This window comes from Hippoglossus stenolepis, chromosome 13 (assembly GCF_022539355.2).
Source record: "Hippoglossus stenolepis isolate QCI-W04-F060 chromosome 13, HSTE1.2, whole genome shotgun sequence".
In the NCBI taxonomy this organism is placed as follows: Eukaryota; Metazoa; Chordata; class Actinopteri; order Pleuronectiformes; family Pleuronectidae; genus Hippoglossus; species Hippoglossus stenolepis.
This window is the reverse complement of record NC_061495.1, coordinates 3553304-3576424: the sequence shown is the minus strand read 5'-3', so window position 1 is coordinate 3576424 and position 23121 is coordinate 3553304. Positions and strand designations below refer to the sequence as shown.

The 23121-nt window shown below is 46.4% G+C and overlaps 2 protein-coding genes across 3 annotated transcripts; both read left to right on the top strand.

Annotated features, from left to right (window-relative positions):
• Nucleotides 1-251: 251 nt before the first annotated feature.
• Nucleotides 252-14617, top strand: LOC118120038 (minichromosome maintenance complex component 3 associated protein). 2 transcript variants are annotated; one of them, XM_047342623.1, is made up of 30 exons: nucleotides 252-334; nucleotides 513-878; nucleotides 2099-3375; nucleotides 3551-3798; nucleotides 4176-4257; nucleotides 4367-4520; nucleotides 4600-4784; nucleotides 4879-5018; nucleotides 5416-5613; nucleotides 5944-6212; nucleotides 6330-6492; nucleotides 6795-6952; nucleotides 7412-7635; nucleotides 7896-8140; nucleotides 8452-8552; nucleotides 8716-8847; nucleotides 9096-9209; nucleotides 9395-9547; nucleotides 9761-9958; nucleotides 10128-10196; nucleotides 10408-10542; nucleotides 10666-10819; nucleotides 11184-11448; nucleotides 11626-11723; nucleotides 11860-12250; nucleotides 12356-12646; nucleotides 12747-12891; nucleotides 13186-13371; nucleotides 13642-13792; nucleotides 13920-14617. In XM_047342623.1, exons 2-30 carry the CDS (start codon nucleotides 643-645, stop codon nucleotides 14079-14081), a joined length of 6324 nt encoding a protein of 2107 aa, XP_047198579.1. In that variant the 5' UTR covers nucleotides 252-334; nucleotides 513-642; the 3' UTR covers nucleotides 14082-14617. The 2 variants fall into 2 exon arrangements, with proteins under 2 accessions (XP_047198579.1, XP_047198578.1); XM_047342622.1 differs by lacking the exons at nucleotides 252-334; nucleotides 513-878 and having other exon boundaries at nucleotides 1379-3375.
• Nucleotides 14618-14822: 205 nt separating this feature from the next.
• Nucleotides 14823-22746, top strand: lss (lanosterol synthase (2,3-oxidosqualene-lanosterol cyclase)). The gene is made up of 22 exons (XM_035173761.2): nucleotides 14823-14962; nucleotides 15718-15886; nucleotides 16011-16149; nucleotides 16293-16401; nucleotides 16670-16791; nucleotides 16909-17005; nucleotides 17252-17387; nucleotides 17799-17907; nucleotides 18059-18177; nucleotides 18280-18377; nucleotides 18558-18585; nucleotides 18694-18750; nucleotides 19225-19296; nucleotides 19434-19484; nucleotides 19646-19795; nucleotides 20168-20264; nucleotides 20621-20726; nucleotides 21255-21320; nucleotides 21405-21485; nucleotides 21581-21751; nucleotides 22024-22102; nucleotides 22217-22746. Exons 1-22 carry the CDS (start codon nucleotides 14949-14951, stop codon nucleotides 22352-22354), a joined length of 2208 nt encoding a protein of 735 aa, XP_035029652.2. The 5' UTR covers nucleotides 14823-14948; the 3' UTR covers nucleotides 22355-22746.
• Nucleotides 22747-23121: the final 375 nt, after the last annotated feature.

Sequence of the window (23121 nt, the reverse complement as noted above, 5' to 3'; positions counted from 1 at the left end):
AACACAGTTCTTACCAATCCATAGACACCAAGATCATGCATAATGGATCTGATGGATGTGGAGCTTTTCTTGAATCTTTCCAAACCCCCAAGAGCTAAAAAAACTATCTAATAAACTTTCATAAACCAGATTATATATCTCATTGAATAACATAGTGTGGGATCAAAGGCAGCTGGTTTACACCGGAAGTGCCTCTACGAGCTGCCGCTGCCACGACTCGAGCTCGTCCCTTACTGCGGAACCGGGGACCAGGGGAGCTGTCGGACCACCGGAAGAAGGGAAACGTGTTTGAGCTGAAGCAGTAAACAACCGCAGCAGAGTCGAACTGTGCGAGGTGAGTTGGTTTTGTCGCATCGACGTCGCACATTATGCATTTTGTGCTAGACCCGTGTGTAAATCCAGCGTCATTAAGGACAGCAGCTAAGCTAACGTTAGCGTAAACAGTGATTGTAATCGTTAGCTCATGCTAGCGGCCCGAGCCAATGCGTTTATATTCGTTTCTGTCTTCACAGAGTTGAGCTGCCTTGGGCGTCGTACGTCAGAAGTTGGGAGACTGGCAACGTCTTACAGATTTGTTAGTGGCTTCAATGTCTGGATGAGAAATCTCTTCAACGAATAACCCAAGGAATAAACATCGGCGCCATGAATCCGTCCAACCCGTTCGGCAGTCCACAAGGGGGCGCTTTCCAGGCCCCTAGCAACACCATGAAGACGGGCTTGTTCCAACCATTTGGACAACAGAGCTCCAACAATCAGCCACAGACGATGGGGTTTTTCCCACCATCAGCTTTTGGTCAGCCTGCTGTCTCAAATCAGGCCCCACCTCATGGAAACACCATGTTTGGACAGGCTCCGGCGTTTGGACAGATGTCTACACAGCCTTCCTCTTTGCCCACGATAACCCAGGCTCCAGCGTTTGGACAGATGTCTACACAGCCGTCCTCTATGAACACAATAAGCCAGGTCCAAGGCTTTGGACAGACGTCTGCACAGCCTTCGTCTTTGAACACAATACGTCAAGCCCCAGCCTTTGGACAGATGTCTACGCAGCCTTCCTCTTTGCCCACAAGAACCCAGGCTCCGGTGTTTGGACAAATGTCTACACAGGCTTCCTCTTTGCCCACAAGAACCCAGGCTCCGGCGTTTGGACAAATGTCTACACAGCCTTCCTCTTTGCCCACAAGAACCCAGGCTCCGGCGTTTGGACAGATGTCTACACAGCCTTCCTCTTTGCCCACAAGAACCCAGGCTCCAGCGTTTGGACAGATGTCTACACAGCCTTCCTCTTTGCCCACAAGAACCCAGGCTCCGGCGTTTGGACAGATGTCTACGCAGCCTTCCTCTTCCCCACAAGAACCCAGGCTCCGGCATTTGGACAGATGTCTACGCAGCCTTCGTCTTTGCCCACAAGAACCCAGGCTCCGGCGTTTGGACAGATGTCTACGCAGCCTTCCTCTTTGCCCACAAGAACCCAGGCTCCAGTGTTTGGACAGATGTCTACACAGCCTTCCTCTTTGCCCACAAGAACCCAGCCTCCAGCCTTTGGACAGATGTCTGCACAGCCTTCCTCTTTGCCCACAAGAACCCAGGCTCCGGCGTTTGGACTGATGTCTACACAGCCTTCCTCTTTGCCCACAATAACCCAGGCTCCAGCGTTTGGACAGATGTCTGCACAGCCTTCCTCTTTGCCCACAATAACCCAGGCTCCAGCGTTTGGACTGATGTCTGCACAGCCTTCCTCTTTGCCCACAATAACCCAGGCTCCAGTGTTTGGACAGACATCTGCACAGCCTTCCTCTTTGCCCACAGTAAGCCAGGCTCCAGTGTTTGGACAGACATCTGCACAGCCTTCCTCTTTGCCCACAGTAAGCCAGCCTCCAGCGTTTGGACAGACATCTGCACAGCCTTCCTCTTTGCCCACAGTAGGCCAGCCTCCAGTGTTTGGACAGACATCTGCACAGCCTTCCTCTTTGCCCACAGTAGGCCAGCCTCCAGTGTTTGGACAGACATCTGCACAGCCTTCCTCTTTGCCCACAGTAGGCCAGCCTCCAGTGTTTGGACAGACATCTGCACAGCCTTCCTCTTTGCCCACAGCAAGCCAGGCTCCAGCGTTTGGACAGACTAAATTAGGAATGAGTAGCTCAGATTTTGGGAGAGCCTCAGCACAAGCTTTTGGACAGACCAGTGGACCAAACCAAAGTTCAGTGTTTGGGCAGACTTCTGCATTTGGTCAGGCAGCAGGATATAGCCAGCAGGCCCCAGGGTTTGACCAACAGCCACCTGGATTTGGAAAGTCCCAAATGGCTTCTGGATCCACCACTGCCTTAGGGCAACCTCAGCCACTTGCATTTGGGCAGTCTGCGTATGTGCAGCCTTCTTCTACCAGTGTCCCCACCACTGTATTTGGCACAGATCAGAGTGTGACCCAGAGCGTGACCCAGAGCGTGACCCAGAGCAAATCCTTTGGACCGTCAGAATTCAGTTTCAAGCCGGCCAATGAGGCACTTTTCAAACCCATCTTCAGTGCCAGCCCTGAGCCTGCTAACCCTCAAACCACATCCCTGTCCAGCTCACCGTTTGGCAGCAATGGGAGCCAGACAAGCACCACCACCACCACCACCAGCAGCACCACCACTGGTTTCTCTCAGTTGACAAGTGCTAAGTCTGGGCCACTGGGCTTCAGCTTCTCACAGCCTGCTGCAGCCCCCTCTGTCACTGCTCAGAACAATCCACTAACAACTAGCAATAGCAGCGGTTCTACAAATACTCTGCAGTTCACCTTCTCCCAGCCAGCCCCTCCTTCCAGTTCGAGCACCACCCAGGCATCCACGACCCAGCCCACCACCCCATCTTCTTTCAGCTTTTCAGTTAAGCCCCCCCAGCCACAGACAACACCTGTTTTTAGTGGTTTTGGTCAGAGCCCAGCTTTTGGTGACACCAAAGGTCAAGCAGAGACCAGCACAGATGAGAAAAAGAACAATCTGGAGGCCTTAGGGGAAACAAATATATTTGCAAGACTTGGCAAAGGCACCAAGCGCAAGGAGGATCCAGTGGTCCCCAGCCGTGGCCCCGAGAAGCCTGACGCTGAGGAGGATGTCTCAGAAGAATCCGATTCACCGAGACACCCCTCAAAGAGGCCCCTAATGAGGTCCCGCGGCCCAATGGGAGGCTTATTCGGTAGGGCACTAAGTAGTCTTCGTAAAGAAAGCCCTAACACAGTAAGACGAGAGGCCACAAAGGAGACTCCGCAACAGGCACTGAAGTGGGAGGAGACAGAAAAGGAAGATGTCCAAGGTCAGGGTGACAGCTTGGCTGCTACACAACCTGCTGTACCAGACCTCACCAGGGATGTGCTGGACAAAGCCGAGGAGTCAGGTGAGATGTGTTAATCATTCACATCGTGTGTTTATCTGCCTTTTGTATCAAGGTGTGTTTATGATTATTTTTAATATAATTTCGAGTGCATATCTTAAATAACTTATATAAGCCACCTACATTATTAATGTCTGCTCATCCTGTTGTCTTCCTATTGCCAATTATCTTTGTTTAGATTCTGCAAAAGCCGCCGACCCTCAGCTGGAAACTGTCACCCCTGCTAAACGTGGCGTGCGCAGGGAGAGCTCGGAGAGCCTCGGCGGCATGTCTCCCACTGACTGCACCTCCCTCCAGTGCAGGAACATTCCTCCAAGCCTGAACAAAAAGGACATAATCGAGAAACACTTTGGTCGTTACGGCAAAGTCTCGAAGGTTTTTTGTAAGCCTGCCAAGAACCTGGCCTTCGTGCACTTTGAAGACCATGTGAGTGAAATTCATGCCACAAACTCTCCATAGAGCATGTTCACCAGACTCTGGCTATCTTAATTTACCTGATCTTTTCTTAACTAGCTTTAAATGATCACCGTTCTCCCAATCTAGTCCTCAGCGGCTTTCTAAGCTCACTTAATTTGAAATTCATTATTCATTTGTTACTCATGGTGTCAGCTAAGCACCAAGCTTAAAAAAACCCAAATCTTTTGCAGGTTTGATTCCTGGAATCACCTCCTTTGTCACTAACAAGCTGGGATAATCCCAAAAGTTAGTTTGACTAACCTGCCAGTCCTGGATTGTTAAATGTGACGATGAGAAAGGACATACATGCTGTAAATATGATGTTTATTTTTCTTTTTTCTTTTCAGGCATCAGCAGCAAAGGCCAAGAAGAAAGGCAAATCTCTTCATCGGCATGAACTCTTTCTCTTGTGGCATAGGAAGAAGCAGAGTAAATACAACATATCTCTATGAAAGCTCAATTAATAGCACAAGATCGTTGTCATTGAGTCTTTATCACTATATTTCATATCACCTTTAATTCCTTGCTGCAAATTAAGGTCCAGGGGAGAAAGGAAGCAGACCTGCAGCAGGAAGTGAGGAGGCACAGGGAGAAAGCCAGGAGGACACGGAGTCCAGAGCTGCTTCCTCAACCACCAGAAGACCTCCACTCAGAGCTCCTGCAGTCAGCAGCTCCTTGAACTTTAGCCGCAGGTATGAAAGTGTTTGTGTTTGGCTTTAAAAGCTTTCATGTACTTGGTCCGGACCAACTGACATCCTCTAAATATGTCAGCTCCCCAGTGAGGAAGTCAACATTGGCCAAGTCTCTGCAGTTTGATGCTGAGCCCCAGAAAGAGAGCAGCATAGAGTCCCAGAGCCCAGTGCCCTCCTCCCTCCTTCACCTCATTGACCAGGTGGCGGAGAACGCTGAGGAGAAGTACCGCCTCCTGGAGCAGCGAGACAAGATCCTACGTCAAGGTGAAGCTGCTCCTCGCGTCAGTCGAATGCCGCCGTTAACATGGTTTTGAAACACGAACATCATTTTAATTGTGGGCATCTTATGTTGGCACAGGTCGTCCCAAGCGAACGGACCTATATCTATCCAAGGTGTTTGTGGGGACGTGTCCTGACATGTGTCCAGAGAAGGAGAGGTACATGAGAGAGACACGGAACCAGCTGAGCATATTCGAGGTCGTCCAAGGCACAGAGATGGTAACGTGATTCAGACTTAAGAATGTAGGGGGTGTTCAGCTGAGACAGTCCAGTTAGATTTACCATAATGTCTCTGGTATTATTAGGTTTCTTTTGGACACTTTTTATTTGTAATCTGCTGAAGGTTTTTGCAGCCTATGTCACTTATACGCTCTTTCAACTTGGGAAGGAAAAATAAAGAAGCACCTTTTTAAAATCAGTCTAACATTTAGTCATTAGGATTTGGTAATATCACATTGTTGGTGTGACTGTTTTACAGCTACATGGAATGTATAAGTAAATGTTGCAGGTCAAAGAATAAAGACAATTGGTATTTTTTACAAATGAGAGTTTACAGGTACTTTGAAAACAGGAGGGACCCAGTAAAATGAAACCGTCTCCTCCTGTTCCCAACTAGGTGTATCACGCTGCAGCAATCAAAGAGTACAGTCGCTCATCAGCCGACCAGGAGGAGCCCCTGCCCCATGACTTGCGCCCCCTGCCTGTGCTCAGCATGACCATGGACTATCTGGTGACTCAGATCATGGACCACGGCGATGACAACTACCGTGACTGGTACGACTTTGTCTGGAACAGGACCCGTGGCATCCGTAAGGTAAAGACCTGCTTCATATTTAACCATTGAATAGTAAAAATAATTACTGAGCCCTGCTGCTCTCTACACCCAACTCAAAGCTACTGTGCATAAACGATTTTTTACAATTTATTCTCAACTTCACAATATCATCTAAACACTAAACAAGAGCGTAATCTGCAGTAACACTATTTGGTCACTAAGTTAGTTCACCCGTTTAATTCTGCTGCTTCACCGTGTGCTGTTTTATTTAAAGGAACTGGGTCCAGTTGTGATATCTGCACGGGTTTAAACGCAACACGTTATGGAACACGTATTTCAAATTGATCCATTCCTCTGTCGTACCCACAGGACATCATCCAGCAGCACCTGTGTTGCCCACACACGGTGTCACTGATTGAAAACTGCACACGCTTCCACGTGCACTGCGCCCACCATCTCTGCGAGGAGCATATGTCGTCGTTCGATGCCAAGATCAACAACGAGAACATGACAAAGTGCCTGCAGAGTCTCAAAGAGATGTACCAGGACTTGGCAATGCGTCAAATCTACTGCCCCTGTGAGGCAGAGTTCCGCCAGTACAATGTGCTGCTGAAGCTGGATGATGGCGACAGCCTGCGGTCAGTCATGAAAACACACAAACGCAGATTTTATTCATGTCCTTTGACTTATGAGATGTTTTTGTTGCTTTTCATATCACACTAATGAAAACTGTCCTCCCGCTTCATGTCACACAGTGAGGTGCAGCAGTTCCGCGACGATGTGCGTAACTCGCCTGAGGTGAAGTTTGCAGTTCAGGCGTTCGCTGCAGTCAGCAACAACAACTTTGTGCGCTTCTTCAAGCTGGTGAAAGGAGCCTCGTACCTCGCCAGCTGCCTCCTGCACAGATATTTCAATCAGGTCACAAAGTCTTTTCTTTCACCGATGAATGAGATGGAGAGAATCATGAACTTGTGTTTTCTTAGTTTGATTATGTTCCCGAAAATTATATTAGAAAAAGCTACACCAATCAAGTTACAAAATGAACTAAATGAGTTGGTACGGCTGTAAACCAAAGTAGTTTCATTGTTGATCTGCTGATGATTTTGATCGATTAATCATTGATCAATATACTTGGTGTAAGATATGTCACATGACAGAATGTTGTGTTGTTCGTTCGTCCTCTTTCTTTATTCCCTTATGTCTTATTTTCCTGTGTGCAGGTCAGAGCTAAGGCCTTGAAGACCCTGAACATTGCTCACACTGTAGGTCCCCGGTCCACTGCCTTTCCACTTGAGGACATCACTCGGATGTTTATGTTCCTCGACACAGCAGAAACGATTGACTTCATCCAGCAGTACGGCCTTAATGTCAGCGATGGGTACGTGTCTACTCGTGGTCTGATCGAGATTCTGTGGAAATATTTAGACTGAACAATAACTGACCATGTTTAGCATCGTCAGACTGAAACTTGAAACTGAAATGATATTGATTCGATGACTGATGCCTATGAAATCAGAAACCGAATGTCCAAAATGTATTATCAATTTTGTGAGATTCCTCAAACAAACTTTTTTTCGCTGCACATTGTGTATCTAACGTGACAAATTACAGGAAGTGAGAAGGAGCTGGTTCATGTCTCTTTTAAAAATTAATGACAGGGATTTATAATAACAGACCACATTATGGCACTGACCGAACTGCATATTCCACTGAGATTTAATAAGTAGTGTAAAGCCTCCTATTAACTGACAAACAGAATAAACATAAACTATTCAGTATAGTTAACAGTCATAAGTCATTGATATTGATCAAGTTGAAAACACCGTTTTGTTCACAGTATTGTTGAGCTGAGTCGGACAGCGTTCCAGGAGCCAGAGCTGCCCCTGTCCCAGAAGAAGTCTGTGTGCATCCTGGCAAAGAAAACCGTGTTGATTGGGGAGGTGGTGAACGGAGGCTCGCTCCCTAGTGCTCCCCAGCACAACCCGGTCAGCAGCTTTGACTCCCAGAACAAGTTCCGTGGAGAGGCCCCTCTGGCTGAGCCCTCCTCAAGCCAGTTTAGAGGTACTGGGTCTATTTTACACACGACACAACTTCTAACACTATTACACATGTACTGTACATTTATGCTGCATTGTAAACCCACTGGTTCATGTACATGAGGAATAAAACTCCTTACTTCTATAGTGACAGAACATCTATCTTTGCTTTTTGCATTTGTCTGTAGTAATCATCTCAGAATTCATTATGAGAAACGAGAACATCTTCTTATCCCGTCAATGTATAGATTCAGACTCAATCATTGATTTTCTTCATTGTCTCAGCTTTCGCTGCCAAGCTGGAGGTGAAGGCACCGCCCAGCGTTGAGCCTGTGTCCCAGGTCGCATCACGTCCCGACACTCCCTCTGAGTTTGTGCTGCCTCCAGCTGCTACAAATGTGCTGAGTGAATCACTTTTCGTGTTAGCCCACCCAGCCGATGCCCAGCAGCTCTTCCAGCCGATACCTGAACCTCAGCCCGTCAAAGCACCATCTCCTCCGGCCGCACCTCGGCCTGTGTACAGCAACGAGGTGGGGAAAGACCTCTGCTCCGTCTCTCATGGACGTCCTACTTTCAGAACAAATTCATTCTCACTTACCTGTATATCTTGTAGCTTTGGTGATTATTTAAAGTTTAATATATTAATATAATTAATACTTTAAAAGGGGGCCAATAGAGTAGTAATAGATCTGAATACTTGAACTTAACATCCACATAACCAGCGGCCACATGGAGAAGAAGGTCTCATCCCTGAGACATGAAATTTAAGAAATGATCTTAAATGTGCTGTACACTTAAAAGCAAGAGTGACCTATACTGACAGTCTGTGTTGCAACTGCAGGAAATCATGGCTGAACTTGACGGTGTGATCGAAGAGGTGGTCGAAGCAGCAACGAGGGAAGTAGCTGTCATGGGTGCCAGCTACGCATCAACAGCTCTTGCGTAAGTGTAGACGATTTATAATCCGTCCATCTTCTGTACCAGCTTTTCCTGTGCACATGTTCAAGTAACATACCTTTTTGAATGTAAACCACACCAAGTGAGTGGAGATTTATTAAGTCGGTTTTACTCGTTGACGTGTTTTTTGCTTGTTGTGGTTCTGCAGTGAGAGCAGTGTGCAGGTGGAGTCCCTGGTGAGTGAGGTGTTGGGGCAACTGCTGCAGGAGGTGTCCTCCACCGAGATCAAGGAGGAACAGGAGCGTGTTGCTGAAGAGAAACGCAAGCTTGAAGAAGCCAGGTTGGTCCGATGAGCACAGCCTGTTGATTATAGCTCACTGCCATTTATTACTACCCTCAGCTTGGTTAAAAAAGAGGAAAGCAGCATATAAAGTAACGCTTGTTAGATATGTTGGTTTCTTCTTTAATGCGTTTATTCTGTCAGACAAAGAATTCCATTTAGTCTGTGACATCCAGTTTTGTGCTACAGAATGTTTTATCACAAAAACTACCCACCCATATTTGGTTTTCATTTTGTCTCTGTACCAGGAGGAGGCAGGAGCACAAGGCTTTCCTGGCTCAGTTCAGCTGCTCCATCTGCACAGAGATCCTCCACGAAGTTTTAGATGAGACCATCAAGGAAACTTCCACCTCTGAGATCCAGTAAGAAGTTTAAAACTCATTCAATCAAATGGTTTTTTTTCCCTTAGTAATGGAGAAATGACAATTAGACATTTATTTATCGGATTGCTTTAATATTGGATTATTAATATGATACAATCTGCTGATACTGAGTCCTAGATATTCAGAGCCTGTATCTGAATTATTTCTTTGTTAACCTCTTTCAGGCTGGCAGTGAATGAGAAAGCAGACCGTGTGGCTAAATGCACAGAGCAGGTCTGCACCAGTCTAGTTGAGGAGACTCTGAATGCAGATATTGCTCTGATGGTTGAAGAAATCCTTGATGCTGAGCTGCAGCGTATCCACAAGTACATCAAAAGGTAAGAAACCTGAGAATCTGGAAATGGAAATAAATCACGCAACACAATACACCACACCATGAAACTCAGATGCTTCCTTGTCTGGTCATTATCAAATATTTGACAGCAGTCCAATATCAACCAGCTAAACTGAATGTACTGTATATACACGCGTACATTGTTATAAGGGTTTACTGCATCTGTAACCTTTTCCCCCTTTATCTGTCCCACCAGGTGGCGTGATGTGGTCACGTTCCGTCGGCAGCTGAAGAGACAGATGAGAGGTTTCCCTGCAGCTCCGTGCTGTGTGGACCCCCGATTCAAACTCAAGGCTCTAGCTCCCAGCGCCCCTGCACGGCCCTGCATGGAAGACCTGGCCCGTGGTCTGGTCAACCTGGGAAATGCCGGCACCTTGGCCATGTCAAGCACCAGGTACATTCATCTCCCATTTGCGTTGTTACATGTTATTGCCTAATTTATATTCGATTAATTAGGATGACTAATTGGATGGTTAAATCAACTTTGTTTTAGTTGACTTTCTTTGAAACGCATGTCACTTTACTGCTCCCGTAAGTGACAGTTTTTAAAAATCTTTGTTAAGGTTATTCAGAATGAGGCAAGAAGCAATCCACCAGATGAGAGTCCACTACTACTATCAGCAGCTGCTTGAGTAAGTCTAGAGTTGGTGTGTGTGTGTGTGTGTGTGTGTGTGTGTGTGTGTGTGTGTGTGTGTGTGTGTGTGTGTGTGTGTGTGTGTGTGTGTGTGTGTGTGTGTGTGTGTGTGTGTGTGTGTGTGTGTGTGTGTGTGTGTGTGGTGTGTGTGTTTATTCAGCGTGTGGTCACGAAGCAGCATTTTGACCTCTTTGTGATGTTGCTCTCAGTGAGATGGTGTGGGCGCCGCTCGACCTGCCGGCACTGGTGTCAGAAAACATCCCCGACCCGCCGGAGCGGATCTACTGGAAGATCGCTCTCCTCTTACCCAGCAACCACGAGAGTGTGGCCAGCCTGGCAGACAGGTAGGCAGCAGCACTGCACACGCGTACTTGTCGCTGGCCACTTGTGATCGGATCTCTCAGGACGGATGTTGATACCAGGTGTGTACAGGGCCTAAGTTTGTCCTCTCCTGTCTCCTGTATCAGGATCCTGTCAGACTGGCTGGAGGTGAAACTCGGCGGTGACAAGGCGTCGGAGGTCGGGGAGGAGCAGCCTGATGGAACTCTGCAGACCCTGTGTGTCACCAACTCACTGCAGGAGAGAGGACAACACACTCACAAAGTCCACATCAGCGTCAAGGTTAGATCAGACTGCAACTTATATGGATGACTGAAGTCAAATGCAAAGAAGACACACATGCTTGAATGTTTTTAAGATGATGTGTGTTCTAAAGGGCTCATGTACGGTTAGATTCAGGGCTGTTATCTGTCATGTGCTCATTCAGTATTAACAAAGAAATGCAACATGACATTCTTTGAGGGCTGTGCTAAAAAGGCTAGTGTGCAATAAAGAATAATGAAGAGTGCATAAATATAAAGGGTATGAATTCAAAGAACTGTTATTAAGGTAAACTATGTTCTAGACCATAATCATTTGACTTGACCAATGTTATTTATCCTGCCTTGGCACTGTGTAACCACCTCTCCTTGTTCTTGTGGCCCAGGCGTCCCGAGGCCCACTGACTGAAGACAGCCTGTCTAAAATGGAGGAGAGCTGCGAGCTCTGTGGGACAGGAGCTCTGATCATGTTGCTTCCTGCCATGCCGGCCGTCGAGTCGGGGCAAGACGAGCAGGATGTTCCTCTGCTGTCAGCTCTGCTTCAGCTTAAACAGCTACAGCAAACCAGCACCTGGCACTGCCCACTGCCTCTGGTCATTCTGGTGCCCGGACCTGATGGTGGCGCTGGTGATACAGAGAAACTTGTAGAAGGTAATGATCAGTAATCATGGGATTAATGCATGTTTGTTACAATCTAAGATTGAAATATTAGTTGTCTGTTGAAACAAAACTTTAGATATTCAATGAGGCGGGTCTGGCTGAAACTAGCTGAATTAATCCGTGTGAAATAATCCTGATTCCTTTCTCTCATGGTGCCTTGTGCCTCAGCCCTGAGGCTGCAGATGATGGTCATGGAAGGACTGATATCAGAGTTCACATTCTTCTTCATACCAGAGACCACAAGTGACGTCCAGGGATCCAAACAGGTACTGCACATACACATACATGGAGGTAGGGCTAAAGGGAAAAGGGGTGAGTGAGTTTTGGAGCATTACTATTTGATGCTCACTTTCTCTTTAAGTGTCTTAATGAACCTTCTCCATCTTTGTTGTGTGTCTCTAGCTGAGCCACGCTCTGCGTTGGTTGCTGGGCCGTGCTCCACCATCCCTCCCCCTGTCCTGCCAGACCCTGGTGCAGCTTGTAGAGTCCAGTTTGAGTCGCGAGTTCACTCCCAGAGTTTACGGCCACCGCCAGGAACGAGGCACCGCGTGTCTTCCTTCCCAGGACCCCGCGCCCATCATCCAGCTGTACAATGCCGTCCTGGCTCACATTGCTGACACAGCGTCATCGCAGGATCTCTGCAAACTCTCGTGGCCGCCGGGCGAGTTCTGCCTGCCTGAAACCCGAGATTTTGTTCCTCACCTGGGCTGGAACTCAGCTGAGCACCTGGCCTGGCTACGTGAAGCCATCCTCAGCCTGCAGCTGCCACAGTGGGAGCAGCTTTCTTCCACCGGTTAGTGATTGAGACGAAGGCTATTTTTTAACATGGGAGTTTGTATTAGTGCGAGAGAAACCAATAATCCACCTATTGTGCTTGCTTATCTCTTCCTTTCTCTAGACTCGTGGTGTGAACTCTGCTCCTCCATCTATTGCTACGCTGCTCAGATCCCAGTCTCATATCACAGTCAGCCTCTTCTAATGTCACGACTGGAAAACCTTCTGGAAAGGGTCCGGCTAAAGGGTCACCGTACCCGGGCCAACAGATCCGAGGCAGCCATGGGAAGCTGGGGCACTGGAGATGAGGGTGTGTTAACAGGCTATAGTCAGATCCCTTGGGACGACGTGTTGGTGATTTGCATTGACCACAAGCTGAAAGACTGGCAGATACCGGGACCACCTGCCTGTGAAGGTGAGGCCATTCTTTTGGAAAGTTCACTTTCACCTGTGCCTACAGACTGTGTATGACTTGCAATATAACTTGTGACTATTGTCTTGTTTTGTCATTGAAGATGCTGTGACAGAGGACGGAGAGATCCTGATTTACTTCCTCACAGAGTCCCTGAAGGGTTTCCAGCCCCCTGAGGAGTGGACCCAGGCCACCAGACAAACACACAGGGAGAAGCAGCAGCGGCAGCAGCAGGAGGAGGAGAGAGGGTATTGATCTCCTCAGTTCAACTTACTGCGGCAACATTTATCATTTGGATGAGATTTAGTTGTTGTGGAGAATCTGTTACTGACAACAGCTCCTACTGTTACCTCCTGAGGTCTACTGAAATACTTCAGTGAACCAGGGGAAGTTAATTAGAGGCTGATAATGTAGTGACACAGTTTTTACTCTTCATGCTTCATGTCGACAACATTGCATTTTCTGTTTCTGTAATTTTCTCCACCTCTGTCCCCGTCTCCCTCCTCCTCCTCCATCCTTATCCCCCCCTCTTCTGTCGTCAGGGCAAGTGCAGCTGCGTGTGCCTCCCCCACCAGTCTGGCCCTCAGACAGAGGTTGTTCCACAGTACGGCGGAGCCGCTCGAGGCCGCGGCAGCGTCATTGGACATCACACACACTCCCACAACACAAGAGCTGCTGGCCCACAAAGTCCTGCAGAGTTTAGAGGAGGAGAAGGTTGAAAGCAAGAGGTACAGACACAGCTTTGCTGGAGGTGTTATGGTTATTGTATATACCATTTTTTCTATATACAGTATTGAAAGGGCAGAGGTGTATGGATGAAGACTGAATAATGTTTAATATAGAGCTGAACTTTGGGACAGAGTGAGAAACTAAAGAAATAGTTAAATTAAATTTAGCATGACTGTGCTGCATCTGTAAAAGATAATTTCCATTGCACTTCTTCTTTGCCAGAAATAATGTACAATATGTACGTCTAACATACAACTGTATCTCTCCAGGGGCCTGGAGCAGCTTCAGCGTTGGCTGGATGGCGACCCCTTGGAGCATTTGTCCTCACCGCTCTTCATTCCATCCTCCACCCTGCTGTGCAGGCCCACAACCATGATTTACTCCCCCACAGCCAAGACGAGAGATGCCACACTGACACAGGTACGACATCACTTCTCCTTCAGGGATTCAGGGTCATTTCTTCAAGTACTTATTAAGAAGAGGGAACGTTTGGCATAGCAAGTACATATCGCAGTAATTATACATGTTCATTGTCTGGACCTTTCAGGAGCCTGATGATGTGTTGGAGAAATCAACGTGGCCTAAAACCATCCCTGTGTCGATGGCGTGGCGGCTGAAGGAGCTTGAGCGGCAGATTTTGGCGAGCCAAGAGGAAGAGCTGGCCTGCAGACTGAAGCTGAGCGGCCTGCTGAGCATTGTCGACGACTGACGGACTGTGTGCTGCAGAAATATCATCACAGTTACACAAATGTTTGGAAGGAAAGGACATGTGGGCCTTTTGTGTCCAGAGACAAACTACTTTGGATTTGCTGAGCTCGAGCTGAGTCTGTGGCAAAATGAGTTCACGTTGTTGTGAATTTATCATCTGTTAGTCTGTTGAGGTCAAATTCGCCGATTGCAGCCGTGTGTGTGTCATATTAATATCTGGGTGTTTGCAAGGAGAGAATAAAACCAAGATTTTTACACTTGGTTTAACTTTGTACAGTTAGTTGAGCATAGTTTTGAAAATAAGTGTGTACGTACAAATACAGGATCTAATTGTGTGTTGGTTTTTACATAAACTTGACGAGATGCTGATTCCTGACGTGTGTAATAATCAGTTTTTTCTTGTCTGTCTGTAACATAATGTGAAGCACTTGTTTTTTACTTGTACAGTGAACGGCTTCTGCTTTAATTTGATCTTTTTTACTTGTGAAATGTTCGATTAATCAAATAAAAAGTGTTATTTTTCATGTAACCTCCTCATTGGCTGATCCTCGTCAATATGTGAGCACGTGTAGCGTTTCTCGTAGCAGTTGCTCTGATTGGAGGAGCTCGCTGCAGACCCGCCTCTTAACCCCGCCCAGCCGGTGCCTGATTGGACACTCGAGTCTCTGCTCATGTCTCTCCATGTGGAAACCTCCTCGGAAGGCACCGCGGTGTCCTCTGGGAGATGTAGTGCGGGTTGTATCACAGACTGAACTGTGTATTCTCTGAAAAGACTACAGTTCCCAGGTAAAGAGCAGGAGGGGCAGAACTCAGGAGGAGAAGAAACTCAGTCCCAGTTCAGCGGTGGGTTCATCTGAGTATCACAACCATGACTGAGGGGACGTGAGTATTTACTTTTATACACAGTCTGTGTTATATACTTGTACTTATAACTCAGGGGATGATGTCACCAAAACAGCTTTTTCATAACTCATGTTTAGTGATGACGTGAAATCAACAGGAGCTTCTAAGGTTTTGTGAAAATATGAAATGAATATCTATAAAAACACCTGTAGAGCTAGTTAAATAGAAACGTTGTAAGAAAACCGTGTATTTTACTGTGTATTTTAAAGCTACCAGTACCTTGCTGTATTTATTCATTTCACATTTACTAACTACAACTGTGTATTTGAGTGTTTACTTCATATTCTCTGCACAGTTTGGGATTTGTGTGTCACAACTTTGCACATGGACTGAAAACAAGCAGCAGAGTTAATGGTTTAATTTTTGACCACCTCAGGATATACCTTTTTTTTTTTGTTGTAGAAAATGTGCACATGGAACTAGAATGTAACTCAGTGACGACTAATTTAAATTCACTAGATCTGGATTTTGTATTGCAATTCCAAATTGCACATATATATATAAATCTGTCCCCTAAATGCGCCAGATTTATGGCATCTGGCATCCACACTCCTTCTTCTCCGACCTTTACCACATCCTTTTACCAAATTGTGTGGTAATCAGTTTTTCCGTAGTTAGTATTTTGCATCATCTTGTTTACAACCATACAAATGAACAAACACATGGACAGGGGTGAAAACATAACTTCCTTGGCAGAAGAACCACACCATTAAACCACCAGCTGTGTTATCCAGGCACTTGCGGAGGCGCGGGGGGCCGTACAGGACGGAGCCGGCCACAGACCTGAGCCGCTGGAGGCTGACTAACGCTGAGGGCAGACAGACCTGGCGCTATGTGGAGGACCAGGAAACCCCCGACAGGGAGCAGACCGTGCTGGAGGCTCACTCACTAGGCATAGACACGGTGGGTTCACTGTCTCCCTTTGTGTGGAATATAGTTTGGAAGATGGAGGGGCCATGAATCAGTTTTTTTATAATCAAAAACTGGTTACTATTGAGTAATTCCTCTTCCTGTGTTCTCTCCACAGAGTGAGTTGGTGTGTGGATCCCCGGCTGCGCACACGGCCGTGGACGTGGCTCTGAAAGGGATGCACTTCTACAGTCACCTCCAGGCGGAGGACGGTCACTGGGCGGGGGACTACGGCGGACCTCTCTTCCTGCTCCCAGGTAGAACATGCGTTTTCATTTCATACCTGAGAAAATACAGCGGCCTCCCTGTGTAGAAGTGTGTACCCTACAGTGAGGGTGTTAAGATGCTGGCACATACTGTTGTGTGTTTCTATCTGTACCCCTGTGTGTGTGCTCCACAGGCCTCCTGATCACCTGCCACGTGGCTAAGATCCCTCTGCCCGGGGCCTGGAAGAAGGAGATGGTGAGGTACTTGCGCTCCGTTCAGCTGCCAGATGGAGGCTGGGGTCTGTAAGTTGACGTCACACTTTTTAGTCTTTTGATATTTGTGCATGCCTTATCCCTTAATGTGCATCTCCTGTAAGATGATGCCGTGTTTCTCACCGCAAAAGACAAAGGTAACAGACAGACCGTTTGTCTTCTGACATTTCAGCAAAGAAACTCTCTCAAGGTTTTCCTGAGAAGCTGTTTTTCACAAGACCAAAAGCATGTTTAGTGAGGTTACAGTGTACTTGACCTTTGACCCCTCACATATATTTCGTTTTCATTTTTTCTGCAGACATATTGAAGATAAGTCGACGGTCTTTGGCACAGCACTGAGTTACACCTCCCTCAGGATCCTGGGACTAGAGCCTGATGACCCAGATATGGTTCGAGCCAGAAATAACCTGCACAGCAAAGGTGAGCAGGAAGAAGTTGAAAAAAATATATCTTCTTCCTTTGTGTTTTTATATTTCCTACAAACTTCTGATTTGAGATCATGTAATAATCATGTCAGGGTTTGTTGTTGCTCTGCAGGCGGTGCAGTGGGGATTCCCTCGTGGGGCAAATTCTGGTTGGCCATTTTAAATGTGTACAGTTGGGAAGGAATGAACACGCTCCTGCCAGAGATGTGGTAAGATTCAGGATTTAAGTACTTTGTTAGGTATCTGTACTTTATTTGTGTATTTATTTTTCTTTCTTTTTACATTTCAAAGCCTTACTTTTATAATTTTACTTTAGTAAAGAGGTTGAATTTGTACTTTTACTTGAATCCTTTTAAGTATCTTTACGTCTACTTGAGTAGAAAATGTGTGAGCCACCTCTGACATTATGTGTAGGTACAGTGATGTCATGTCTTTCTCCCATGTGTCTGTTCCAGGCTGTTCCCCTCTTGGATGCCGGCCCACCCCTCCACTCTGTGGTGTCACTGTCGCCAGGTCTACCTCCCCATGAGCTACTGCTACGCTGTCAGACTGGCGGCTGAGGAGGACTCCCTGGTGCTCAGCCTCAGACAGGTGCTGAAGCCAAACTGCAGCACAAGGGGGCGCTACACTCCGGGTTCTAACCAGAGCTCAATGATAAACTGACTTTTGAAGCAGTTAGAGGAGAAAGTTCACCCTTTCCCTTTTTCTTGGCTCAGCTCAGTTCTCAAGGCTGTGACATCGTGAATACGTCACGATGCAGCACGACTGAAATTGCAACTTTAAATTTAATCTATATTATTGTTGAGTTACTTTTAAAGCTATAAAAGTGAAAATATACTATATATATTTAACTCAATAGCTCAAAGTTCAAGTTCAAAGTGATTTATTGTCATATTCGCAGTCCTGTACAGTGAAATTCTTACTTTGCCGTCTGCTACAAATACCGAGCCTCGATATGAATCGACCAGTTGATAACACATTTGTCTGCTTCTTGTTGCGTAGGAGCTTTATGTCCAAGACTATGCCTCCATCAGCTGGCCGGCTCAGAGGAACAATGTGGCAGCATGTGACATGTACACACCTCACAGCTCGTTACTCACCGCTGCCTACAGTAAGTAAACACAACACACTGAGCACCGTGAAGCAGTATCCATGGCTACAAGGGTTTTTTTGTGCAATGAGGTATTATGCAAGTGTTTTTGCACTGGAATGTTTCCACATGCTGCTGCTTGAATCCCTCCCCTCCCATCGTTTCCCTGCAGTGGTGTTGAATGTGTACGAAGCCCATCACAGCACCACGCTGAGAGGAATGGCTGCCAGAGAGCTGTACGAGCACATCCAGGCTGACGACCGCTTCACTAAGTGTATCAGCATCGGACCGGTAGTGAAAACACACATCCTAAGGAACACTGAATAGAATCACTATTAAACTTTACTTATCTCTATTGAGTTTAAAACATGAGGCCCTGGCCTTTGTCCTCAGATCTCCAAGACCATCAACATGCTGGTTCGCTGGTACGTGGACGGTCCGACCTCCCCAGTGTTTCAGGAGCACGTGTCCAGGATCCCAGATTATCTCTGGTAACAACTCAGCCACTTATCAACTGCTCAATAAGTTGTTCAAGACACTCTTGTGCTGGATAATGCAACCCATGTGTGTAATGTTGAAAAGTTGCTAACTCGGTGCTATTAGATCCTGAAATATGTGTGGGCATGGAAGTAAGCTGCTGATGAACTAACAGTAAGTCCTCTGTGTTCCAGGCTGGGGCTGGATGGGATGAAAATGCAGGTGAGACTCTTACACTTTTTTTATATTGAGTCAACTAAGTGCTGGTTCCATACATTGCCTGTCGTCCCTGGAATGAGAGTTTCAGTTTCACCTTCTTATTCTGCACAGGGGACCAATGGCTCTCAACTGTGGGACACTTGTTTTGCTGTGCAGGCTTTCCTCGAGGTAACACACACACACCTGACTCACCCACTAGTACCTCTGTTAATGTCTTTTAATATTTCAATTCAATTTCAGTTCATTGAACAGGGGACAGGAATATGGATAAGGGGGTTTAATCAGCATAAATATAATAACATAAGTCTGTAGGGCTGTATTCATATAGCACTCTGAGACCAGACCTGTGCTTCACAGTACAAGCCACTCATTCATCACACACCGCCCGAGGACACTTAATGCAGCCTATTGGAAATATGTACAAATCAAAGAGCAGTTGATCCAACATTAACACCTGAGGAACTCGCTTTCCTAGACATAAAAATTACAAAGACGCAGAACATCATTGCTCCGTTTAAATTGGTTTCAAACACGACACACTTCTCAAGTCTCAAATCAGTCGTAACTCACATGTCGTTGAGTCGTGTGAGTCCTGACTGAAATGTGTCAAGTAGCTGATTATAATAAGTTGTGTGGTTTCAGGCAGGAGCCCAGGACGACCCCAGGCTATCGAAGTGCCTCCAAGACGCTCATCACTTTCTCGCCATAACACAGGTGCAAGTAACATGAGTCTCAGTAGCTTCCAGAGCTAATCCTCCTTGACACATATTTACACATTAACAGTGTAATATGATCCTCCAGTGCTTTCAGTTGTGATTCCTTATGCCTGACTCGTTTTTCCACTCCACCAGATACCGGAGAATCCTCCTGAATACAAGAAATACTACAGACAAATGAACAAGGTGAAACTCGTATTAAACAAGAGCCACTTCAGAATAATTCCCATTAGTCTCAAATACGGACTAAATTGCATCTGGAGATTATATCCAGGGAATCAGAAATGGCCCAAATATATAAGTTCATACAGTCACTTTACTGTTTAACGCTGTGTCTTTGTGTTCAGGGAGGCTTCCCCTTCAGCACCCGGGACTGTGGCTGGATTGTGGCCGACTGCACGGCCGAGGGCCTGAAGTCAGTGATGCTGCTGCAGGAGCTGTGTCCCTCCATCAGCCAGCATGTCCCCTCTGACCGTCTCTATGACGCCGTCAACGTGGTGAGTCCACAGGCCAAAAATACATCCAAGACTAAGTTACCTTTTTGTGAGGTTTCCGGGTCGTCACCATTAAGGGAATCATGTTTATGTAACTTGCCTCCAAAGATTTGGTGGTAAAGTTTTCATGTAAGTTAACTTAGCAAAGCAACGAGACTGGAACAGGTGGAGCAGCATCCCTGTCTCTGTGCAACCACCAGCACCTATACATTTCAATGTCAGTGTTAATTCATATTCAAACGATACATCTCATTTGTTTAATCCATACACAAAACCCACATCAGACTGAGCTCCACCCGTATAACGTCTGGTACACTTCAGAAGTCGTGTTTCTGCCGTAGAACTGCAGCGTCTGGGTCTCTGATCTCCCTGTAGCTCCTGAGCATGAGGAACTCCGACGGTGGATTTGCCACATATGAGACCAAGAGGGGAGGGAGACTCCTGGAGCTGCTCAACCCATCGGAGGTGTTTGGTGAGTACGTTTTCCAGCACTTTGCTCAATACCCACCACCTGGACCTCACTGTGGGGCTCATTTCATGTTCTGACCTCTGAGTGATCTCCTTCGTGAAGGAATGTCAGCGTGACTCACTCTACAAGTATTGCAGATATGAAAAAGGGAAACACGAAGCCAAATATAATCATGACATTTCAGTCTGAATAACCTTTTCCATTGCACCCTGGATGTGTCGCAAGATTATGGCCTGTTCTGTATTAAAGGGCAAAAAGCCTAATATTGTCATTTTTCCATTTAAAAAAAGAGGATGTCGTATTTTGTGACATTTGAAATGTGTCGGTCACACCGTGTCCTCCGTCTCACACACAAACAGGTGACATCATGATAGATTACACCTATGTGGAGTGTACGTCAGCGGTGATGCAGGCTCTGAGGCACTTCCAGAAGGTCTACCCTGAACACCGAGCGGAGGAGATCAGGTGAACCACACGGCACGAACACGATATACACACTAAACTGACTGGATGAAATATTGTTATATGTATATATAATATGGTTTTAAAAAGACATGATGGGAAAGGAATCCCCGGAACAGACATTGGCTGTGTCCAAAATCCCACAATACATTTGAAATGTAAATTAATACTTTCCGGTAGCCTCTAGTTTTTACATTTGTACGACTGCTCTGGTCCTCTCTTCTCTCATCTCTCCACCGTGAGCGCAATGCATGCTGGTAAATATTGCTCAGTTACTGACCATTGGTTGTACACTACTTTTCACAATGCATTGTGGGAAACAACGAGTGCACCAAAGGGTATAAAATATTTTTACTAAACATTCGGACAGCACTACAAAATTGCAAACTCACTTTATAGTGGATTATATAGTGATTAGTGAGTGATTTCGCACACAGACATTGCTTCCTGAATAAATTCTCAGTTCTTATTAAGGTTGAGGATAAAGACGGAGGAGGTGGAGGCTGTAACCGTTCATTGTGTCTTCCTCAGCTCCACTCTGAGAGCGGGACTGGAGTATTGCAGGAGGGTGCAGCGGCCTGATGGTTCCTGGGAAGGGTGAGCGCACACACTTGTGATGTGACTGTTGGATTTCCCACCTCATCAACAGGCTGAGCTCCATCTTTGTCTTCTTGTGCTCAGGTCCTGGGGAGTGTGCTTCACATATGGAATCTGGTTTGGCCTCGAGGCCTTTGCGTGTATGGGTCACGTCTACGGGGACGAGTAAGAGATCTGATCACGTGAATAAACCACAAAGTTCACCCGTTAACTCCTCACCTTCATCCTAAACGGCACCACTCTGTGTCCTGTGTTGTCAGGGACGTGTGTGTGGAGGTGCAGAAGGCCTGTCAGTTCCTGCTGGAGTGGCAGATGCCCGACGGAGGGTGGGGGGAGGACTTTGAGTCGTGCGAGCAGCGGCGCTACGTCCAGAGCAGCGCGGCTCAGATCCACAACACCTGCTGGGCTTTGTTAGGCCTCATGGCCGCCAGGTAACTCGCCTTCCACTCGCTCACCTGGGATCGGACCAAAATGTGATCACACTGGAACTGATGTTTGTTAGTTTAGTTGATTACAGCTGTTGTTAATTGATGTGATTTTGTGTATTTACTGAGCTGTTGGTTATGTGCCTGCTGTGCTGTTGAAACCAGAGATGTGTTGTCCCTTGTGTTTTGTTTCCCTACAATCAGTATATACATATGTATTATAAATAAGAAAAGAATTAATTCAAATTCAATCTAACTACTTGTGTGTGTATAACCAGGCATCCTGACAGGCGGGCCATAGAGAGAGGAGTACAGCTGCTGATTGACAAGCAGCTTCCTACTGGAGACTGGCCACAGGTGAGTTTATCACTTACAATGTACGTATTGATTCTACATCGCTTTCTCTCTTCATCTGCTGAAAATATGAAATATAATTTAATATTTGGTATTCTTTGCTTTCCACCTCGCCAGGAAAACATTGCAGGTGTGTTCAACAAGAGCTGTGCCATCAGCTACACCTCCTACAGAAACGTCTTCCCTGTGTGGACCCTGGGACGCTTCTCAGCACTTTACCCCGGCAGTCCGCTGGCTGGGAAGGTGAAGCTGTGAAGAGCGATGACAGCGATGACAGCCACTGACAAGAAAAAACGAAATGTCTTCAGAGTCAAATATGACAACCACATAGCTCAGACAAAGAGAAGTGTGTATTTTTCCACTGTCGTGGAACTTGAGTTGTGTTTTTTGAAGATGATTCCATCAGATAGGATTCATTCTTTGAATTGTTTCTCTTGTTGACATTCCAGCACAGCTCATCTGCCGGAGCTGCACCTCACAGAGCTGCTGTGAATGATGATGTTCAGTTCACGTGCTCTGGACTATAAAGTGTAAAAGAAAGCATTTTGAATTTTAGAATAAAGAATTTTCTATGGTATTGTGTTCGCTGTCAGAAATTGCAGAACGTGACTAGACTGAACTTGAATGAATTCAAACTACAACAACAACATTTTGTTTCCTTTTTTGTCTCTTCTGCACCAGCAAAAAGAAACAAGTATGATTGTGGGAATTGAATAGTTGGCAGTGTGAGCACTCATGTCACTGTATCTCCGTCAAACATTAAAACCGGATCCTGACGAGTTGTTTTTTCCGCTGAACATCAGGTTCTTTTACCCTTTCACCACTTCCACTGACACACCTGAGTCTTTAAAGTAGCGTGACAGGTGCGGTTAGGAACAATGCTTTGTGGCGTGTTATTGATTATAACGTGTGCAGGGGATCAAGACTGTCCACTATGACAATGTGCATCTGACGTTTAACTATCATGAGAGTGTCTCAGAAGAACTGTAAGTCTGTTTGTGTGTGCAGCTGACGGACAGGAG